Genomic DNA, 20358 nt, shown 5'->3' with positions numbered 1-20358 from the left:
CTTTTTATTTGTTTTTATTTCTCATTCTCCCACTTCACGACGTCAATGCTAAGAAACTTTGGAAAATTTTTTTCAGACTCCGAGTGGCTATATATATTTTTTCTGTGATGGAACCGAGTTAGCGGTGCTCAAGTAAAATGAGATCGCAGCTTGGTTAATATTTTTTTTTGTTTTTTATTAATTTCATATACGCCGAAAAAACTACGGCGGCGAATGGCAGTGCTGGTGAAATAACGGTCTTAGCGTTGGAGTTTCGTGGATTAATGAAATTCCGTACGATCAACGCCGCGCTAATTTGTTCTCGTCGACATTGAATTTTGTCTTTCTTTGCGAGCAAGTCGTAGGATATTTCGTATCCAAGTGACTCAAAAGTGCACGAAAGGATCGTTTTTTAGTCCGATTATTCGCAGGAAAAGAACAAGGTTGGCTCTTGTTACTTACGTTTTCATCAGTTCGATTTTTTGAGGGTTACCCAAGTATATCGCGACCTATCAGTAGCTTTCTCGTTAAATATATCTGTCATCTATTAATATCCATGAATATAGTCATCTCGACAACTCCATTCATATCCCATTAGCATACAATCATTGTATGTATTATAGTAGTAATCATGATGATGATGATGAGGATGATGATGATGATGTTGATGATAATATTAATAATAATAGTAATAATAACGTCAATAATATTGGTAATTAAAGTGTTAAATCGATGTCACTTAAAGACTATCTACATGTATATGTCCGTAAAATTGATACAGTAAGGCCTCTTAGTTACTAACGACAGGTCATCACACACTTTAAATTTGTTTAATTAATTCCGTGTAATAAACATACGTGTGTGTATATATTTATGTATATATATCAAGAGCCGTATTAAGGGATCGATGCAAAGTATTAAAAAAAGCCAGCACGAGCCCTGCCGCACTTTTATATACCGGCCTATGAGGATTCCCGAGCTTTTTATATACATACATATATATTATTTCGATCGCTACTATAATATCGATACGAAAGCAATCTGAATTTCTTTCAGCATTTGTCTGTTCTTTCTCACAATGGATAATCCTCAGTTTCGTCACAAATTATTTACACAGATTCATCAGACCCGGAAATAGTTCTTTAAACACGAAATATTCGATTCATATCGACATTGTGAGTGTTGAAACATTTAATATCTGTAATCAGCTTCCTTGTGGACAAGTTTATTTTACATTGAATATATATATTCGATTAATTGTGTCTCGATGTAACGCAAAAAAGGTACAAGATAATAAATAATTATAACATTTCAGAAATAAAAAAAAATGTAAATTGGAGACAAAAGAGGAATTAAAAGAACACGAAACTGATTGTGTGGGTTTGAAAGGATGGATTTTTATCCATTTTTGCCAAGGATTATATTAAAAAGTTCAGCGGAGATATTATAAGGATATGTGCATTAAAATGGATATTGAAAATGCGACTGACGTCATTGAGCGACCTAAAATCAAAACTTTGAAAGTAATTATCTCGGAATGATGTTTTTTCATGATGCGAGAAGCACGGTGCCTCGAAAGCAATGCAATTGATTTTTTCCAAGGTGATGGTTTCTTCGTGATCATGGAAATTTTTATTCGAATCAAAGTTTATAATTTTTTGGTTTGAACGACTAAATTTTAGGAACCTCAAAAACGACACTCCTTCAATAAAATAACAATTTCTTTTGAAAATCAATATTTTGTTAAACCCCGCATCCACAGACAATGTATAGTACGATACGAATGAAATTTTTTGGGTTTTTTAATTTGAAATGAATCGTTTTGGAAGTATACTTTCTTAGGTGATGTTTGAAATGAGGTAATCGAGGAGAACGACAATGTTTCCTCTATAGTCCGATTATTTCGACAGAAACATCTCTATAATATCTCGAAATATGAAGTTATTTATATACTGTGCAATATATGTTATCAAAAGAGCACGCTGATAGATTATTTTTCGTGAGCACAATGAGATGATACCCCTTGAAAGAAGGAATCAAGTGGGAATTAAAAAATCGTGGAATGAAAAAAAGAGTGGGGAAAAATCATGTATAACGATGAAAATAAAACTTCGGTAAAACCTCAAATAAAATAGTGTTTTTTATAGCAACTTTATTGTTTGGTGCATCTTGCTGCTTTGCCCCTACTTTTTAATGATCAAGGCATGTCTACTATTGTAAATGATACGTTGCTGATGCATTTTTTGCAATCTGGTTCTAATTATACCTTATGGGTAAAATAACGTTGTTCTTGCGAATTTTACGAATTATCATCACACGCGCATACCCATGCAGGCAGGCACGTACAACAAACACATACAGAAACATTGGAGCGTTAGTTCGATAATGTATATATCGCCTCTTCCGATACTTTTTCAACGCCCGTTCATCTCCATTTTTTCTTCCTCCTCTTAATTTCGTCATGTCACAACATCTCTCATGACGAAGAAACGCCGAATATATTTTTTTTGAGTGCGAAAAAAACTTGTTTTTTTCTGATTTTTTTTTTTTTTTTTTATAATTTTCTAAATCGAGTATGTGACAAAAACCGAAATTTTCGGTTCATCGAATGCCCAACTGAACAGCTACAGCGAGCCAATTGATTATCTTTACGTTTAATATTTATTATTATTTACAAAAAATCGTCATCATCGCGCTTTTAAAAGTCTTTTCATTATTTTTCAAAATTTTTTTTCGTTCATTTTCACTTTCTTTTTCAATGTTTTCATAGGAAACATCGAACTCGTCCCCTCAATCGCGAGGTTTTACTCACATGAGTATATTGTCCCAATGATTTTCCATTATTATTTTTGTTAGCTCTTACCGCTTTCATATGACCAGTAATTTGGGAAAGAGAAAACTAAATTTTGACGTCCAGAACGGGAACAAAGATTAATTCATAGAGGACCAAAATATATATGTAAAATATCGCGATTGAGTTACAGAGCTGGAAGTACAAAGCCGTTATACAGAATATAGAAATAAAAATATCGTTTACAGAAAAACTTGTTCATCACGAAAATTGAACATGTTATCATGTTACGGCAGCGTTCGCTGGCTAATTGGCAGGACACTGGCTAATAATTACGAGAGCTTTACTAGCTGCTTACTGCTGCTCCGTTCAAGCTCCTATCGACCTTTTTTTAACCTCGAATCCTTCCATTTTTTTTTACCTTTCTGACGATTAATCATATTCTTTTATATATCATATTTACAAGTGCGCGCAACGAGGATTGAACCCCGCAAGTCTACCGAACCGCTTGAGAAATTGTACATTTATATATTTGTTTACAACCATGCCTATTACATACTTTCCCCTTCTTTCTCTTTTCAAACTTGTTCCGAATTCATTTGAAAATAAGATTCCATGATAACGTCAAATATGCAATGAATTGTGAATCCGTTCAATGAAACGGTGAAATTAAGGCTCACGATCGAGTAATAACGAGACAAATTTAATTTATAAATTGATTCATTCTAGTTTCAAAAAATGCAAGTGACAGCCGAATTTTAGTTTGAAGTTCAAGAAATTTCCGATTATTCTGAAATGTTCCATGTTTTATAGGTATTTTTATGGTGATAGCTTTGGCACATTTAGGAGAGTTGCTTTCGTACAAAAAAATGCACACGTGTGATAGCATTTATCACAGAAAAAGGTCGATTGAATTCGGAAAATTAGGTGTAGAGGTCGACATTGGGAATCGACAAAGAGACGAAGTAGGAAAAATTTTATTATCTCGCGAGCGTATCAATAATTCGACGGGGTGTTTTTTATATACAATAATGGAGGAAAGTGATGAATTATTTACAAAAAATTGATGAGTTCACGTCGAACTTTAGTGGTATTTAGCGTTGCTATTTTTGGACGTTGAGAATATGGAAAATCTTGTAAAAGTCGCTATGTTTATCTCGATCTTGCGAACTTCTCTCTTTCTCTCTCTCCTTCTAAAAACCACGTTAGCACGGACAAAATAAAATAATCGTTGTTGATCCAAGTTGGAAAATTCTCGCAATAAAAAATATCAAGCAGGTTATCTTCGTGTATCTATAAATGTCATTGTTTTCTGATCTCGTTTTATTCGTGCCCGTTTTGCTTCGGTATTCACTTCATATTGATATTCTACGTTATAAATCTCTAGGCCCTATTGACCTACGTTATTTTATTTTTCTCTTACAACTTTTCATTTCTGGATCATCTTTTTCTCTCTGTATAATTGCCTTAAATCTAGAATCACACTCAGAATATAACATATTCGGTGGAATACCATGTCGTGTTTATTCTTTCAAAGAAAAATTCGGATACGTTTGCGCACACGCTTGTCCATATCGAACAAACAAAAATCATTAGCGTTCCACCAAAAATCTTATCGACTTGTTTTTCTTTCTAAAATAATTGGGAATTCTCACTATTTACATCGATCTCCGTAAAAATGCGTCATCGTATTCGTATTTCCGTTGTATTCTCCTTAAGATATTCATAACCATTGAAAATTCTTTGAGTTAAGCGAAATACGATTTTGCGTCTTTTGTTTTTTTATATTTTGTTTTTATTTTGAGATCCTTGGGTGGGGCAGTGTCTGTCCAATGCATTACGTAAGTGACTGATATAATGAACGAATTTATGAATAACTATTTGAAAGTTCCAAATTAATCGATTTCTGTACAAAAATTTTTTTCCTCCTATTACATTATTTGTTATAATCGACGGAAACAAAAAAAAAAATTTTAGTGTGCGCGACAAATGCAAATCAAAAAGTTCGCAGAATCAACAATTGCCCGAGCTTTGATTACTAATTCATTTTGAATCAGGAATTGCACGTTCCTAGGCATCTTGCGAGCTCATAATTAGTCAAATCCGAGGGTAATATGAGCTTTGCGTCTTTTTTTCTACGTAATAAAAGACGCGAGACAAAAAAACGAAAAAAATAATCAAGCTGACTGAAATCGTATGATCGACCTGGTGATAAAGAAATAGAGAAATATTGCGAAATTCCCCGAAAATAAATGCAAATTGCAACTAAATTTTTTTCCGATCTAATTTATAATTACGGTGACGTTGAATTCTTAAGGTAAAAAATACATTTACCAATAAAAATGCTTAGTCAAATGCTCGAAAAAATGCTCCAAGCTGGTCATTCATTATACTTAAATTTCTCGTTGTTTTTTTTCCGATTTTGCCAGGCCCCGTTCTCTATATATTTCTCGGAAAAAAATCCAATGAAGTCAATCGTTAGCCCATAGGGCTATGTGTATTTTTCGTTTTTCTTTCCAATCGGTATTCGTCGAACGGGTTTTGGTCGTTTTTTGCGCGTCTATCCAGTCTCAATTTTTCATATTTTTTAAATGTTGTTTTTACTTGCAATTTTATATTTCGCGTTGAATAACGTACGAGAGATAAAAATTGAGAAAAACATGTAGAAAACACACGAAGAAAAAAGAAAACTGTCTTTTTTCGTAACGAAAATTTCTTGTTACCCGCTACGAAATCACAAATTTATTTACGCAATGGTCCTACCCTCCGTGCGTCAAAATTGCTCAACGCTTTCCTCCACATAATTTTCTTTATATTCTTTAATGATTTTATCCAATACCATTCGTACTATTTGTTAAACGACTCTGACGCTTTATCCACTGTGTACGTATACCGTAATAGTATCTGTACTTCACGATTTTTCATGTATATATAATAATATCCGTAATCATACATAAATCGGATCACTGAGTCGAAAGGTGTAACGATTCGTTCAGCCGTTTGTTACTCTCACGAAAGTGGAGAGCAAAAGTGAGAGTCTGATTTTAAAATCAAAATCCGTTTAGAATCGGCCGGTTTCCTATAAATTCATGGCTTTGCTTCTAAATCTTTCAGTTTTTGTAGAAAGTGTGACATTGGACAAAAGAGGGATTGGTTGAGTGTCAACAGAGATTTGAAAAACCATGAGGAAAGCGCGGCATCGTTAACAGGCTTTCGATCAATTGAATGACTCGAGCTATGCAGTATTAGTTCAGCTATAGTCGAAAAAAATTGAGGCTACGGTGCTCGGCAGTCTATTGTCTCTCATGGCTCGTCCCGGTGGTCCTTCGGTTCTCGTTTCATTGTTTTTCCATTTTCTCTTCTCGCTCATCCTTATGTTTCTTTAAGACGTTTGCAACCTTTACAAATGTCAGCTGTTTTCACAATATCGAAGAGGCATCGGAATCGATAGAGGCTTGATCTTGAGTGATGGCAAACAAGGAAAATTTCGAAGAACCCCGAACTTCGATGACGGAACATCGTTTCATTCCCACTGGTGAGGCGATGGTGGCAATTCCGAGGGATGAGCCACCGTGGAGCTGTAAATTTTTTAATTGAACAAACGAAAAATCAAGCGTTAGTATCGTGAAATGAAATTATTTATCAATTTGAAATTTTCAGAGCTCTTTCGGGATTACATTTTCTCTTTTTTTTCGAAATATCTAATTCAATTTTGATTAATTGTATACCATTTTTCCGGTTATTTAGTTACCAACGATACTTCAAGAAAACTTTTGTAGTGTGTGTTAGATGAAATTTTCAGTTCATTTACATTGAAAAAAAATGCACGGTTATGCAGCAAAAAACTATAAAAATAAATTAAATTATAAATTATAAATGATAAATTTTCTCTCAAACTATTTATTAATAACGTTGCTCCATTTTCATTATGAAAAATGAACGATTTGACGATTTAAGTATGATGAGCTTAACCGGGTATATTCTCAACGAATAATTTATTAGCTAGAAAAAGAATGGACTCGACGGTACGAAAAAAAATCCGAACAAAAATGTAAACGCTAAAGAGCCGTAACAATAGTTAGGAAATGGTGACTATCTTATTTCTTTGAGCAAGTAGCGAGCTGATAAATGAATTGATTAACTTAATGGACTGAAGGAATATTTACATGTATTTAATGTTTCGATAGGAACTACATGAAAACGTAAATGTATATATAAATATATTGGTGTGTATGTATAAAGCAGTTGCGATTTCCATGCAGCTGTCAGTATACGTGACAGCCGTTAAACGATCATTCGGCATTATTTGATTGATTTTTCAGCGCATTCGATTTTTTGCCTGATGTCGCTCATAAATATTTTCTTCAAAACCCCTTCTTCTCACATTCTTTATTCTTCGTTCAAACCAACACCTTGCTTTTCACTTTTCATTCGTTCTTTATATTTTGTTTTCGCTTCACTATTCATGCAGTGATTGTTTTTGACACGCGCGTTTCTATTCAAGCGCATGTTGTATTTATATATATATATATTTTTTTTTTCACGGATTTACGCAACTTTTCTTCTTTTTGGCCGGATGGGACAACGCAAATGATTGAAGTGGTACGACACTGGACTTTTTTCTTTTTTTCCAGAATTCTCAAGTGACTGAAGGCTGCATGGTGAATCATACCCTCTAGTCTAGTTTATAAAAAAAATTGCGGTTAATGGTAGTGGCGATTGGGTAGAAATGTTGCGTTGACAATTCGAACGAGCATTTTTATCTCTCTCATAAATCGAATACTTCATTTCGTTATTCGGCGAACGAGAAGAATAATGATTGAAGGAGGGTACAGATCCTATATTGTGAAAAAGACTTCGTCGTTCCCTGGACGACTAAAATAACGAAAATATGAAACAATGGTGAGAAGGTTGCCGTATCCTTTATTTTCACTTGGTTCACTACACCACGGCCGACACCCCGAAAAGATTTATTTGTGTAGCGTGTAAACACCGACTTCGTTCGAATCGTCGTTGCAGACACGAGATTACACAAAGAGCTTTGAAGTAGATGATTGCGAGTGAAAGATTAAAGGGTTTCACTCTGACGAAGTGTAAATTGCTGTAATTGTTCGATCGCGACTGTAACAGGGAGTACAGTGAGGTGGAGTATGATAAGGAAAAAAAAGAGAATTATGACAATTAGTGTCGGATAGGAAGAAAGCAGAGATCGGTCTGATAATAGTATTCGAGCCATCGAAGTCGCTGAAGAACAGGTCTATCAAAAACAGACAAATTTATTCAATTTCATATCAAACACAAATATTCATGGGGGAGAAAAGAATTTGTGGAAAGTGAAATATTTTTATTATCATAACAGGTGACGTCGATGGTCGAAAAAAAATCAAATAAAAAATTGAGTAAACAAAATAAGAGTGCGAGTGAGTTCAGCGAAGCACGTGAGTTCGAGAATAAACAGTTGGAAGAGAAAAACCTATGAGGCGGAGACAGTCAAATGAAATAGAAAATAAATAAAGTGATGATGAAACGTAAAGGTAAAGTTTAAAGGTGAGTACCTCTGCGAGCGAGGTGCGTGCCGGCTTATAGCTGCATTGCTCGTATTTCAGTATTGTGTTCTTTCGTTTCTCGATTTTGACGATATTGTGGATTTTTTGTCTCGTTTTTTTTTTCTCAAAAATGGTTTTATGGCATATCTTTTGAGGTTTTTTTTTCAATATTCACAAGAAGACGTAACGTTGGGTAGTATTGGTAGTAGTAGACGATAGTAGCGGTAGTCGATAGCGGTAGCCGACAGTGGTGGTAGTAGTAGTAGCAGCAGCAAATCGCTGATTCGGTAGTGGTAATTTGTAGTACGTGGTAGTAAACGCGGGGCACGTGGACGGCGGCTCGGCGGTTGGCTTGCTCTAACTTCAGGTAGGCAGAGATAAACCAAGAGACGAACAAATCGAGATCAGTAAACATATCTGGATTAGACACATTGTTAAACTTTTTTTTCAATATCTTTCACTATGGTTTTTTTTTCTATCGTATGATTTCCATCAATTCTTTTTTCGTTCGATCGAGTCTTACTAAAATCCATTTTCATTTTTCTGCTCATCTTTCGTTCTTTCTTCAACTGCACATACGCTTATAATATTTTCTGCTTCGCTTATTTTTGCGCCACAGAGCTCTGCCGCGGTCAATGAATGTGAATTTTCCCAATTGTTCTGTTAGGCCAAAAGACGAAGCTCTAAATACCATCAGATTTTGACAAAAGTAATATCCGGTAATCGCGAGTGTCCTCACACGCGGAATGATCTCTGCTTATCTTAATTGAATAGTTTTGAACACGAGATTCGTAATTCATTTCTTTTTATTAATAAATTCGTGAAAAAGCGCACTTTTTTTGCTTATTCGCTTATAAAACGAAAACCAATTGAGCTTTAGAAAAGCAACTGAAAAACGAAATGTACAGAATAAAAATTCGAAGAGCCCTGGAATAATCTAATTGATTAATGATGCACGAAGAAAATTGGGAAGGAAAAAACCTAAAATAGTGCCGTTTTTTCGAAAATTTGTACCGTCGCCATTTTTGAAGTTGGATCTTTTTTTTGCACAATGGTAGGTATTAACAAATACTTCCTGTGTGCAAAATCCAGACGCTGTCGGATAATTAGTTTTTTAGTTATTGCACTCAAAGAAGTTTGGAGTGCCATTTTTTTCAGCAAGGCTGGATGCTCTGGAAGTCATCCAAATTCAATTTATCAAACCGATTTTTGAAAGGCAAGTGTTGAGCTATGAAACGTCAATCTTCGTTTTTCGTTTAAATGTTGAAAAATAGGTTAACTAAGCGCAAATATTACCAAAGCGGCCGAGCGCGCGATAGTGGTTGATTGGTGGGGGGCCACAGGAAGGCGAATATATAGTAATATAATACAAGCGTGCTAAGCGCCTGCCCCGAGGCTGCTGTTCGACCCCCTCACTCGACCACTATTGCGCCTTTGGCCATTTTTGGCCAAAGTTCTAACCTATTTCCTCGTGTCCAAAACTATTCAATTAAGATTAGGGGACCATTTTACATGTCATGGTACTCGCGGTTACCGAAAAATACTTTTGTCAAAAATAAACTTCGTTTCATGGCCTCTGCGTTTTTTGCGTCTCTGTCCCTCCCTCTCTCATTCACCCACCAACCCTCCCTCTCTCTCTCTTTCTCTCAGAGACTCCAGAGGGTATCTTCTGAAATCGAGAATAGGTTGATTTTTCTGCATTCGCGTTTATTTCATCATGCATTTTTCTTTTTTTACTGTAACCCCCACCCCGCGACATTTTGACTCTTTCAGTTATTATTTTTCCGATTCTCGCTCACTTCTCTTTCTTTTTCTCTCTCTTTCTGCCCCTTTTTCTCATACACCTGCGTCTTTCACACCAAATATTTGTTCCATGTTTCAGGATTCTTTGATTTCGACCAAACCACATATTTTTTTTCCTTCTACACTTCCAAATTCGGACATTCGTGATTGTTTCTGTTTATGATACAAGATAGACAAGGCCACTCAAGTCTTACGACGTGCACGTTTCAAAAGGAAAAGACGTCAAAGAAAAATATTATGAGATAAAAAAATACACCGAAGAGACAAAGAGAAAAGTTTGTTCGTTTTGGGAAGTGTATTTTTTCAAACACTTCGATATTTAATTTAGCGGGAGTTAGACTTATTTTTCAAATCACAAAAAGAGAGAGAGAGAAACGCGCTCGCCGGACGTGTAGTGCCGGTTCGGAATGACGTAGAATATCAATCTTAACATTCTTTTTAATATTTTCGAACATATTGCTACAATATACAGGGTGGGTCGATAACTATTAACACTCGAATAATCTATTATATCTTTGAAGATAAAAATATATATTATCCAGACAGAAGTTGTTCAGGATCGGAAGGATGATAATCTGTAATTATCAATGTTTTTTTGATGAAGGCGTTTTCGAGAATTCAAGGTCACGTTGACTTTTTTCAAACGTAATGGTATTTTTAAAATTATTATCTGCATAATGGACGTTAAGACGAATTCGAAGATCTAAGATGTTGGACCATTTGGAATACAAATGGCGTCAGTAGAATTAAAAAACTTGGTTTTATAGAAAATCCTCGTTAGTCAATTAAAACGGTATTGGATTTTTTTCAGGTACGTTATTATGTACGTCTATGTACACATTTCTTCGGCAGGTACAGAAAGGCTATCATACTAGTATTGAAAATAAACACTGCTTCAAGGACACTTTAATAAGTTTACAAGTTCAGATAAACATGATAAGATTAGTATGAATAAATCGGTCAATCGAGTACAATGTATCCGTTTGAAGAGCAAGTTGATATGCTTCTCATTTATGACGAATGCCAACAAAATGGCAAAAACCTAGTATGGTGAACAATACCCGATCTGCTTCAGCCTTCAGGCAAGTTGAACATCCGAGATAAAGGTCTGTAAATGTATGGTGCAGTATTATAGATACTAAGATTATTGGTTCTTATTTCTTCGATAGAAATTTAAGTGGCAACGTCTTTGGCACGAAAAAATTTTAAATCGTTGAATTGGACGCGGCGGTCCAATGTCGTGGCCAGCTTTTTCCCCAGGTTAGTACCGTTAGATTTCTTTCTATGGCGAATATTAAAAGATGCAGTGTACAAAAGAAGTACCAACTACAGTTGACATACAAGAAAGAATTATTGCAGCCTGTGCATCCATAATTTCTGACTCTATGATAAGACGTGTGAGTGAATCAATCACGAAAAGAATCTGGTATTGCATTGATATTGATGGTCATAATTTCAAACACCTGCTTTAACTACCGAAGATTTGCTATATTATATTTTTTATTTCTACTCACTCCATTTTTATTTCAAATGCTCCAACATCCTAGGTCTTTGAATTCATAATAACATCTACTATGCAGATAATAATTTTAAAAAATATCATTACATTTAAAGAATGACAAGGTGACCTTGAGTTCTCGATAACGTCTCCACAAAAAAAAAATTGATAATTACACATTATAGTTCTTTTGATTCTGAACAATATTGTTCTATCTTGAAAAATATAGAAGATATTTTGAGTGTTTATAGTTATTGCCCTACCCTGAATATGTATATTGTAGCATCATGCGAATTTTATTCATTCTTTTTTCATTCAATTTGACGCAAGATGTATCCTTGTGGTCGGAGATTGAGTGACGAATTTTCTACCGCCACGTACGGCTTACCTTGCGAAACTCTTGAACGCCGCGGACTGCGGGTTTATGCACAGCGGCACGCGCGACGTGTTCAGCTGTTCCGCTATGAATTTGTGCATTTCCTCTGTAAAACAATGAAATAAGAGTGTCAGATTAATTCCTGCTATGATCAGGACATAAAATATCGAACTGCTGGCGCGTCACTTAAATAAATAAAATTAAAGAATCAAAAAAATTGAATCAATAGCATAAAATCATTTGCCAAAATTAAGGTAGGAGTCGCGCGACAATCGATATTAGACGAACTCGTGATTTTTAAATTATATCATTTTTACGTGATAAACTTTCATATGGCTAAACGATTTAATTAGTTACCGAAGATTATATCAAGAAATTTACGATCAAAAATAGAAATATAACACGGCATCTTATGAGAAACCCATTCCGCCAACACTATGATTGCAGAATTCATTTCCTTATCGATAGGATATAGTTTATGGTAAAATTGCTCCTAATAGATTATATTATAAAGATTCCAATGTGATCATAAAAATATAGGGCCATCGACTCATTCGAAGAGAATTTTTAAAATAATCTCGATGAAAACTCAGAAAATGGCAGGAGATCGACTGCCATGAAGTGGCTCGATATACTCGGCAACGTTAAGAATGTATACATATATGTATACTTTTCGTGATAGCCGGCGAGTTTGGACGTTAGGATATTTTTCGACTGTCAGGTGAGAAGAGAACCGATATATATTTGTATATATTGAAAAACCGAGTCAAATAAGTAATCATAAGATATTTCTAAGCATAAATTATTCAATATGATGTTGTATAAATTTATACGAATAGAGTTTAAATTGCCCTAAGATTTATTCAATACAGGAAACCTTTCTTATAACCTATTTTATTTCGACGATTAATAAATAGTCATTTGTCCATAGAGTCGCGCGACTCTTACCTTAAATGACTCGTATATTTATTTACATCTTTTAAGAGGATGGATCAGTTGGTATATCGCAACCGTGAGTGCGAGAGAGATAGCTGCAAATTTCGAAATCGAAATTCTTTGACACAGTTTGACCGATTAAAAAAAGGCTCTGTCAGTCGATTTTAACCATTTAAACCATACTTTTTTATAACAATGTAAATGATTTCATATTTTACATAATTACGAAATGGAAAATGGCACCTTTGACCTGTTGCACGCTCGTAAGTTTGCGTTCCCAAAGATCGTCGAAGGGATGAGACGTGGCCGGCTCAAAATCTCCGGTGTATTGTCTCATTCCAGCACTAGTTGTGTAACAACACGTGCACATGCACGAGTGGTATCTTAGTCTTCCCTCGTCGAGGTAAGGATGCGCTAATGCATCCACAACCGTGATTCTTTTGTCCTGCAACCATAAGAGAAAGATTTAAAAATGATTGATGAACGTTTTACAAGAATCCGTTTGCGTTTGTTTTTTTCTTTTTCTTTCGAAGGTGTTACAAAAGAAAACTAGCTGACAAATCAATGAATTCGCATCGACTACTCATGTCTGAAAGCGAATAAACGATGCGTCGACTACACAAGTCATGGGATGGTTTAATTTTTCATTATTTCGACTGTTTCGATTTTTTATTATTATACAGAAAGAAAGGATGTATACTAGAAATAGAATTTTTTCCCTTTTACTAGAGATTCATGCGCTAAAATGCATAGTTAGGGAGACTGGAAATACTGACCGGATCGAATACGAGCATCTGGCAAAGCAGATGAACAGCCTCGTGGGTTGCCTGACTGCTGAGTGTGTAGAGAGCTGTTAGCGAGGGTGGCTTTGGTGCTCGTCTCAGCATGTGGGATCTCGCACCCTCGCACGCGTACCTCATATCCTCGAGGGTTGGCGTTCCCAGAAGCTCCGTTATCAGTTCCAACTGCCCATGTACAAAAATCAATCGATGTACATCTCCTTTTCACGCCATGCATGCTTCTCACAAGTTTTTCATAACGTATCGTGTATTCAATTATTATATATGTGTTCTTGAAATTCATAAATAAATTACCGAAGCTAGTAAATTTTCTATTCATTTTCAAATCGAAACTTTTATGAATGATCATTTGTATTGTATGTAAGCGAAAACATGAATGAGTTGCAGCTGATGAGGTAAGCCTCGATTTTTAAAGTAACAGTTATGTGTATGGTTAGAAGTTAAAATAAAGAAGTCGTTATTCCATCTACACCGTCCACGACGATAATAATAGATCAATAACAGTTTGATTGCATCACCAATTATGTAGTATTTTGTCTGGATTTTAAATAATCATTCACCAAGTTTGAACTTGGCATTCGAGAAGTAACATTTTTTTTACAGGGTGTTCAATAGGAAGTTGCTAAAACTAAATAAGTGTCTCTTCCTTCCATGAATTCAATAGGGGTCCCTTTTGCTAAGGCGCATACCTGAGGACCCGCAGTTTTATTCCAGCTGTGGTTGAAGCAAGTACTCGTGCGTCAAAATGAGTGAGCTCACCACGGAAGAAAAAGTATATCTTATTGAGTGCTTCTTTTCGAGGGGAAAAATTTATAGTAATGCGTATAGAGGGTTTCGTATTAAGTTTGAAACTCACAGAGTTGCCAGCGAAAACACTCTGGAAAGGTAAGAATTTAATATTTATTCATATTCATCTATCACACAACTTGTGTTTTAATTCAATTAAACTGCATTGAAGTAATTTTACGTTAATTTTTGTAGGATAATCGATAACTTCGTGGAATGTAGTACACTCCAGGACACGAGTTGCCAGGTCCATCTGTTACAGTGACTACACCAGAAAAGATCAACGAATTTGAGAATTATTTCAAACAAAATCCAAATGATTCGATTCGGAAAGCTGCTCAAGCATTTAAAATAACCAAATCATCATTACACAACATTTTGAAATATTTTTTAAAGTTTCATCCGTATAAAATAAGCAGTCCTCAATTGTTAACTGAACACGCCATGACGAAACGCATCGAATTTTGTAACAACACTATTATTACGGGAATGTTTGCCGAAGAACTTAATGAGAAAATGATCATTTATTCCAATGTAGAACATTTTTGGATGAACGGGTACGTAAACAAGCAAAATTACTGGTTTTGGGGAACGGAAAATCCCTACATGTCGCTAGCGAAGTCCCTTCATCCACATAAAGTAACGGCATGAACAGCGATTTCAGTAAAAGGAACTTATTTGCAATTCTTGTAATCTACGGTAATAGGAAAGAGTTACAAACAGCTTTTGGAAACGAAATTTTTCCCTTATGCAAAAAAGAGGGGACTGGTTAAAAATGTTTACTTCATGCAAAATGGAGCGACGCCGCATCGGACTCGTGAGGTGTTTAAAGCTATTCACCGTGAATATGGGACTTTAGTAATCGGTCTGGGGTACCCTAGATTTGCTTACGGCGGACCAGAATATACTCACCGGACCTGAACTCTTGTGATTTTTTCTTGTGGGGTTACATTAAAGATCATTGTTACGCTAAAAACCCCAGCATAGTAAAAAAACTGATCGTGGCCATCCAAGAAGTGTTCGCGGCATTACGAACGATATGTTGGACACAGTTTTTCAGTTTTCAAAAGAGAATTGATTTTTGTGCACAATCTAACGGTTCGCACTTCGATAATATCTATCATTAATCACTGTACTTTTTCGTTATTTTTATAAGATGTAATAAATTGACATAGAGAATATTTGACTAGGTTTTATTTATGTGCGTTTGAAACTGCAGAGTTTCCTCTATTTAAAGCAATTTGACTTTTCTGATTCTGAGTACGTGTTTTGAAATGACAGCCGAACAGTTTCAGCAACTTCCTATTGGACACCCTGTATATTTTCATTAAGTCTCGAAAACATTATCTGAAAACTTCGAGTCAATCTGAGCAAATGGTTTTTGAGATATTCTATACATATTATAAAGAAGTCTCTGATCTCGGATGGAGGGTAGCTAAAATTTAAATCTCTTTTTTCTAGCAATTACGTTTCCGAAGTCGGTAACCATTGTAATTTAAAAACAATTTGACGAATTTGCAAGAGATTTATGTAGCTTGTAGAGAATATAAAAAACTAGTACTTCTTCAAAGAATTCTTTTATTTGAGAAATTTTTTAAATAAATATAATAACTGTCAATTGCAACTGAAGTATTTGAAATACTTATTTTTTCACGCCTCTGACTATTCCTTAGCCCTTAAGCCGATACAGACATTAACGCGACTAGTTTTCTACACGATATGAATAAATTTTGTATTCATCATCTAAATATTATTTATTCATGGTAGATATCTGGTCATCGTGACTCATACCATGTGATAAGTCAAATCGGCGTTTTTTACCTGTTGGACAGGACTTTGGGCTTGAAAGAGAATTCGTCGTCTAAGCAATTCACCGAATATACAACCAACACTCCAAACATCGACAGCGGCTGTGTAATGTCGTGCCCCCATGAGAATTTCTGGCGCTCGGTAATACTGCGTTACAACCTCTTGGGTCATGTGTTTATTCTGATCGGGCTCTTCCACTCTCGCCAGACCGAAGTCACATATCTTTAAATAAAGCAAAAATTGTATATGCATTAGGGTGATGCAAAAAAAAACGATATTTTTTTTTCTCGGAGCTCCAACGGAAATCGTTAGTACATAAAAACAAAGTATTTTTCCCAAAATTTCAAATTTAAAAAATTTTTTTTTAGAGAGTGCTCAAGCCACTTTTCGATATTTTTCGGTTTTTTTATAAAAAATCGTGAAGCAAAAATTTTTTGTTCTCATAGCAGAAAGTGTTAGTGCTCCATGAAATTACAAAATAATATAAAATAAAAATATAAAAATATATAACATAAGATAATATAAAAATATGTCCAATTTACCTTCAAAACGCAATTGCTGTTGACCAGAAGATTTCCTGGTTTTATGTCCCGGTGGAGAATCCTCGCCGAGTGCAGGTACTTGAGACCTAACCAAAACAAAATATAAATGCATATCAATTAAATCGGTATTTCGAAATTACAGAATACCAATAATTCTATTCAAATTTAAATGAAAATACTGCATGGACACATTGCTGTCGGGTCAGTTGCGACTTAATTACTCAGGCACGAGAAGAAACAATGGCTCACGGTAGAAGAAATAATCGTATTGGTTCTAAGATAGCACCAAACGTGACGACGGAAAGCAAAAAATAAGGAAAATTAGGTCTCGTTCTTTGATTGAGAACGCGAGAAAGCGGGGAGAACTCGGTGGTTTGCAAAAAATTTTATACTCGCGGGGCAATACACTTAGGCTACGGTCTCATTTCATCTTCACCGAACCACCAGTTTCGCATCACCGAAAAAAATGAATCTCATTTGTGGACAGAAAAATAAGTCTCCCAGTTGAAAAATATCTCAAATATATTTAAAATTATTTTACAGTGAAACACGAAGAAGAGAACAAACGTTTCCCTTTTTTCAGGAAAAATATAATTATATTATATTATGTGCCGTTCTCGATGATAAAATTGTAGTCATGCTTGTCATGTCTAATTTCACAACGTTCAAAGCCTGATTCTGAAAATAAAAACCGCTTTGCTCATCTCTACGTATTCTCCCCTAGCGATATTCATAATGTTTTGTTGTGCTTACATAATAAAAAGTATATTTGAAACCCATCAAAATATTTCTATACTATAAGAGAAAAATTGGAGAAAAATTCGGAAGATAATGGGGAAAAAACGCTCGAGAACTCGGTCACGCGATTTGAAGCGTAGGAAGGATTAAAAGTTGAATAAAATACAAATACAAATCGATCATCTCAAAAAAGTTGTCGAGGCAAATGTTTAACAAGAACGAGGACCGTTAAAATAACAGCGAAATAATCTCGGAAATGATTCACGATTTACCGATTGAAACAGCAGGTAATTATGAATAATATTTCAATCGAAATTATGTATTGTGATCTTATTTTTCCACACGAAATTTGAGAGATAAAGTCCACTCGGTTTCACTGTGTCTTATTTAGAAGATATTGGATCTGCGTTGGATCTAATATCGCTGGGAGATTATTTGGGAACCTTGGATCTTAAAGATGCATATTTACTGATCCCAATTTATAAGGACCATAGGAAATACTCAAGATTCGGGTTTTGTGGAGAACTATATCAATTTTTAGTTTACCGTTCGATCTGTGCTCAAGTCTTTACATCTTCACCAAGATAATGAAACCAGTTGCAAATCAATTGAGATTACAGGAGATATTAATGATTTTCTATTTGGATGATTTTCTTATCGTAAAAGGCTCTAAAAGAAAAAGTGAGGAAAACATAAGGATTACAATCAATTTTCTAGAAGATTTGGGTTTCATTATAAATTTCCAAAAAAGCTCAATTGTAGCAAAACAGAAATGCAAGTATTTGGGATTCATTATTAACTCTTTAAATTTTCTCTCGATTTAACTGATAAAAAGAAGAATCCGATTATTAATTTTATAAATGAGGTCAAAGTTGGAAAGTTGTACAAGATCAGAAAATTCGCAGAATTCTTAGGAATTTTAACTTCAGCCTGTCCAATTGTAACATACGGTTTTATAATAAATTGCAAATGATTAGAACGACAAAAATTTTTGGCGTAAAAATTCAATGGAGGAAATTATGAAGAGATTATGAATTATGAATTATGTGGAAACTGACAGAGCATCGCGTAATCCTATAAGATCAATCCAGAATGGGAACTTTCCGAAGTTGCATTCGATTGTATTGAGAGAAGATTTGGCTTTTTTTCAGTCGTTTTATTTGCTTCGCGATTGAATAAAAAATATACGAAATTTTACTCGAGGACCTGGAAGCGCACACGATCGATGCTTTCTCTGTATCTTGAAAATCAGAGAATTTCTATGCTTTCCCTCCTTTTTTACTTATTATGTGTACATTAAGAAAATTATAAACGATCAAGCTATGGGAGTTATAGTTGTGCCAGCCTGGCCTGCAAAACCGTGGTTTCCACTTTTCACATAATTTTTAGTTGAGTTTATTATTACTTTTAAACCTGATATGAATTGTTAAAACCTCCTTCCAGACACGAGAACCATCCCGTGTCATCCCAGTTTTCGTTGGTGGCAGGCAGGTTATCAGGTTAGCATATTTGAAAAAAGGAGTGTCAGAGGAAACTGCAGATATAATGTTGAACTCTATAACGATATCAACACTAAAACAATATGAGTGCAGTTTGAAAGTGTAATATCTATGTAGCCTTTTAATTGCCATCTATGAATGTGCTCACTTTTCAGGAGAGTGGTCGTTTATTGTCTGTTGTCATGGTGTTCAATATAATAAAAAAGTATTCTCTATCAATACTAGTTCTTTTCCTAATTTATTATAATATATAAATTGGCAAAATATATTATAGAAAGTACTGGTGGAAATTTACCCATCGTTGTAATATTGATTTTTTCATTGCAAAACCTCCAGAAATATTAGTTTTCTTAACTGACAAAGTTATAACAAGGGAGCGAACGACAGTTCGTTAAATACAAGTCGTTCAACAATTGTTCTGATATCTATGTTTGGCACCAATGAAGATGGTTAAATTTCACGATTTTTAAAAAAGGAGTTTTCAAACAGAGACCAACTAAACCTAAATACGATTCTACGTGGGATATTACTTCGGAACTGAATTATATAGAGCAATTGGATCCAATTGAAGATCTTAAAAAGAAAGTGGTAGCTGAAAAGATAGTAACAATGTTGGTATTAGCGACTGCTCAAAGGTTACAAACATTATCGTTAGATAATATAGAAATTACAGTAAAATAGGAATCGGGAATAAAAATAACAGAACAGATTAAAACATCAAGGCTTGGAGCTTTTTAACCAGAATTTAACTTGCTGTTTTTCAAAAACAAACCAAATTTGTGTGTGGCAACGGCAGTATTAGATTATTTAGATTATACGAAAGAATTACAAAATGAAAAGACGAATCAATTATTCATTGCTACGATGAAGCCATTTGGCCCAGTATCAGCGTAAACCATTAACGATTGGATCAAATTTTTATTAAGAAAAGCCGGTATTGATATTGAACAATTCAAGGCGTATAGCTCTCGCCATGCAGCAGTGTCAGCGGCACATAGACGAGGGGTGGACGTTGCGACTATTAAACGTAGTGCAGAATGGTCATCAAATTCTGAAACTTTTTTCAGATTTTATGATAAATCAATCCGAGCCCCTAACGATAGTTTTGTTCGTGCAATTTTAGAATATGTTCATGTTTCTTCATTGTGTTATTTTTTGAATAAATTAAATAAATAAAAATAAAAAAATTGTTAAATAAATATAAATTATTTTTGTTAATAAACAAGATATTGGAATTATCACTTCTCTCTAAAGG

The 20358-nt window shown here is 34.7% G+C and overlaps 1 protein-coding gene across 1 annotated transcript in view; it reads right to left on the bottom strand.

Annotated features, from left to right (window-relative positions):
• Positions 1–2111: 2111 nt before the first annotated feature.
• Positions 2112–20358, bottom strand: part of nmo (serine/threonine-protein kinase nemo) — a 63599-nt gene continuing 45352 nt past the window's right edge. Inside the window, 7 exon segments of the mRNA XM_043425668.1 lie at positions 2112–6317; positions 6320–6348; positions 12006–12099; positions 13173–13374; positions 13706–13894; positions 16337–16546; positions 16867–16952. Of these exon segments, the coding sequence (XP_043281603.1) occupies positions 6190–6317; positions 6320–6348; positions 12006–12099; positions 13173–13374; positions 13706–13894; positions 16337–16546; positions 16867–16952 (938 nt within the window). The 3' untranslated portion in view covers positions 2112–6189.

This window comes from Venturia canescens, chromosome 8 (assembly GCF_019457755.1).
Source record: "Venturia canescens isolate UGA chromosome 8, ASM1945775v1, whole genome shotgun sequence".
Lineage (NCBI taxonomy): Eukaryota > Metazoa > Arthropoda > Insecta > Hymenoptera > Ichneumonidae > Venturia > Venturia canescens.
This window is presented reverse-complemented; position numbering and strand designations above follow the sequence as displayed.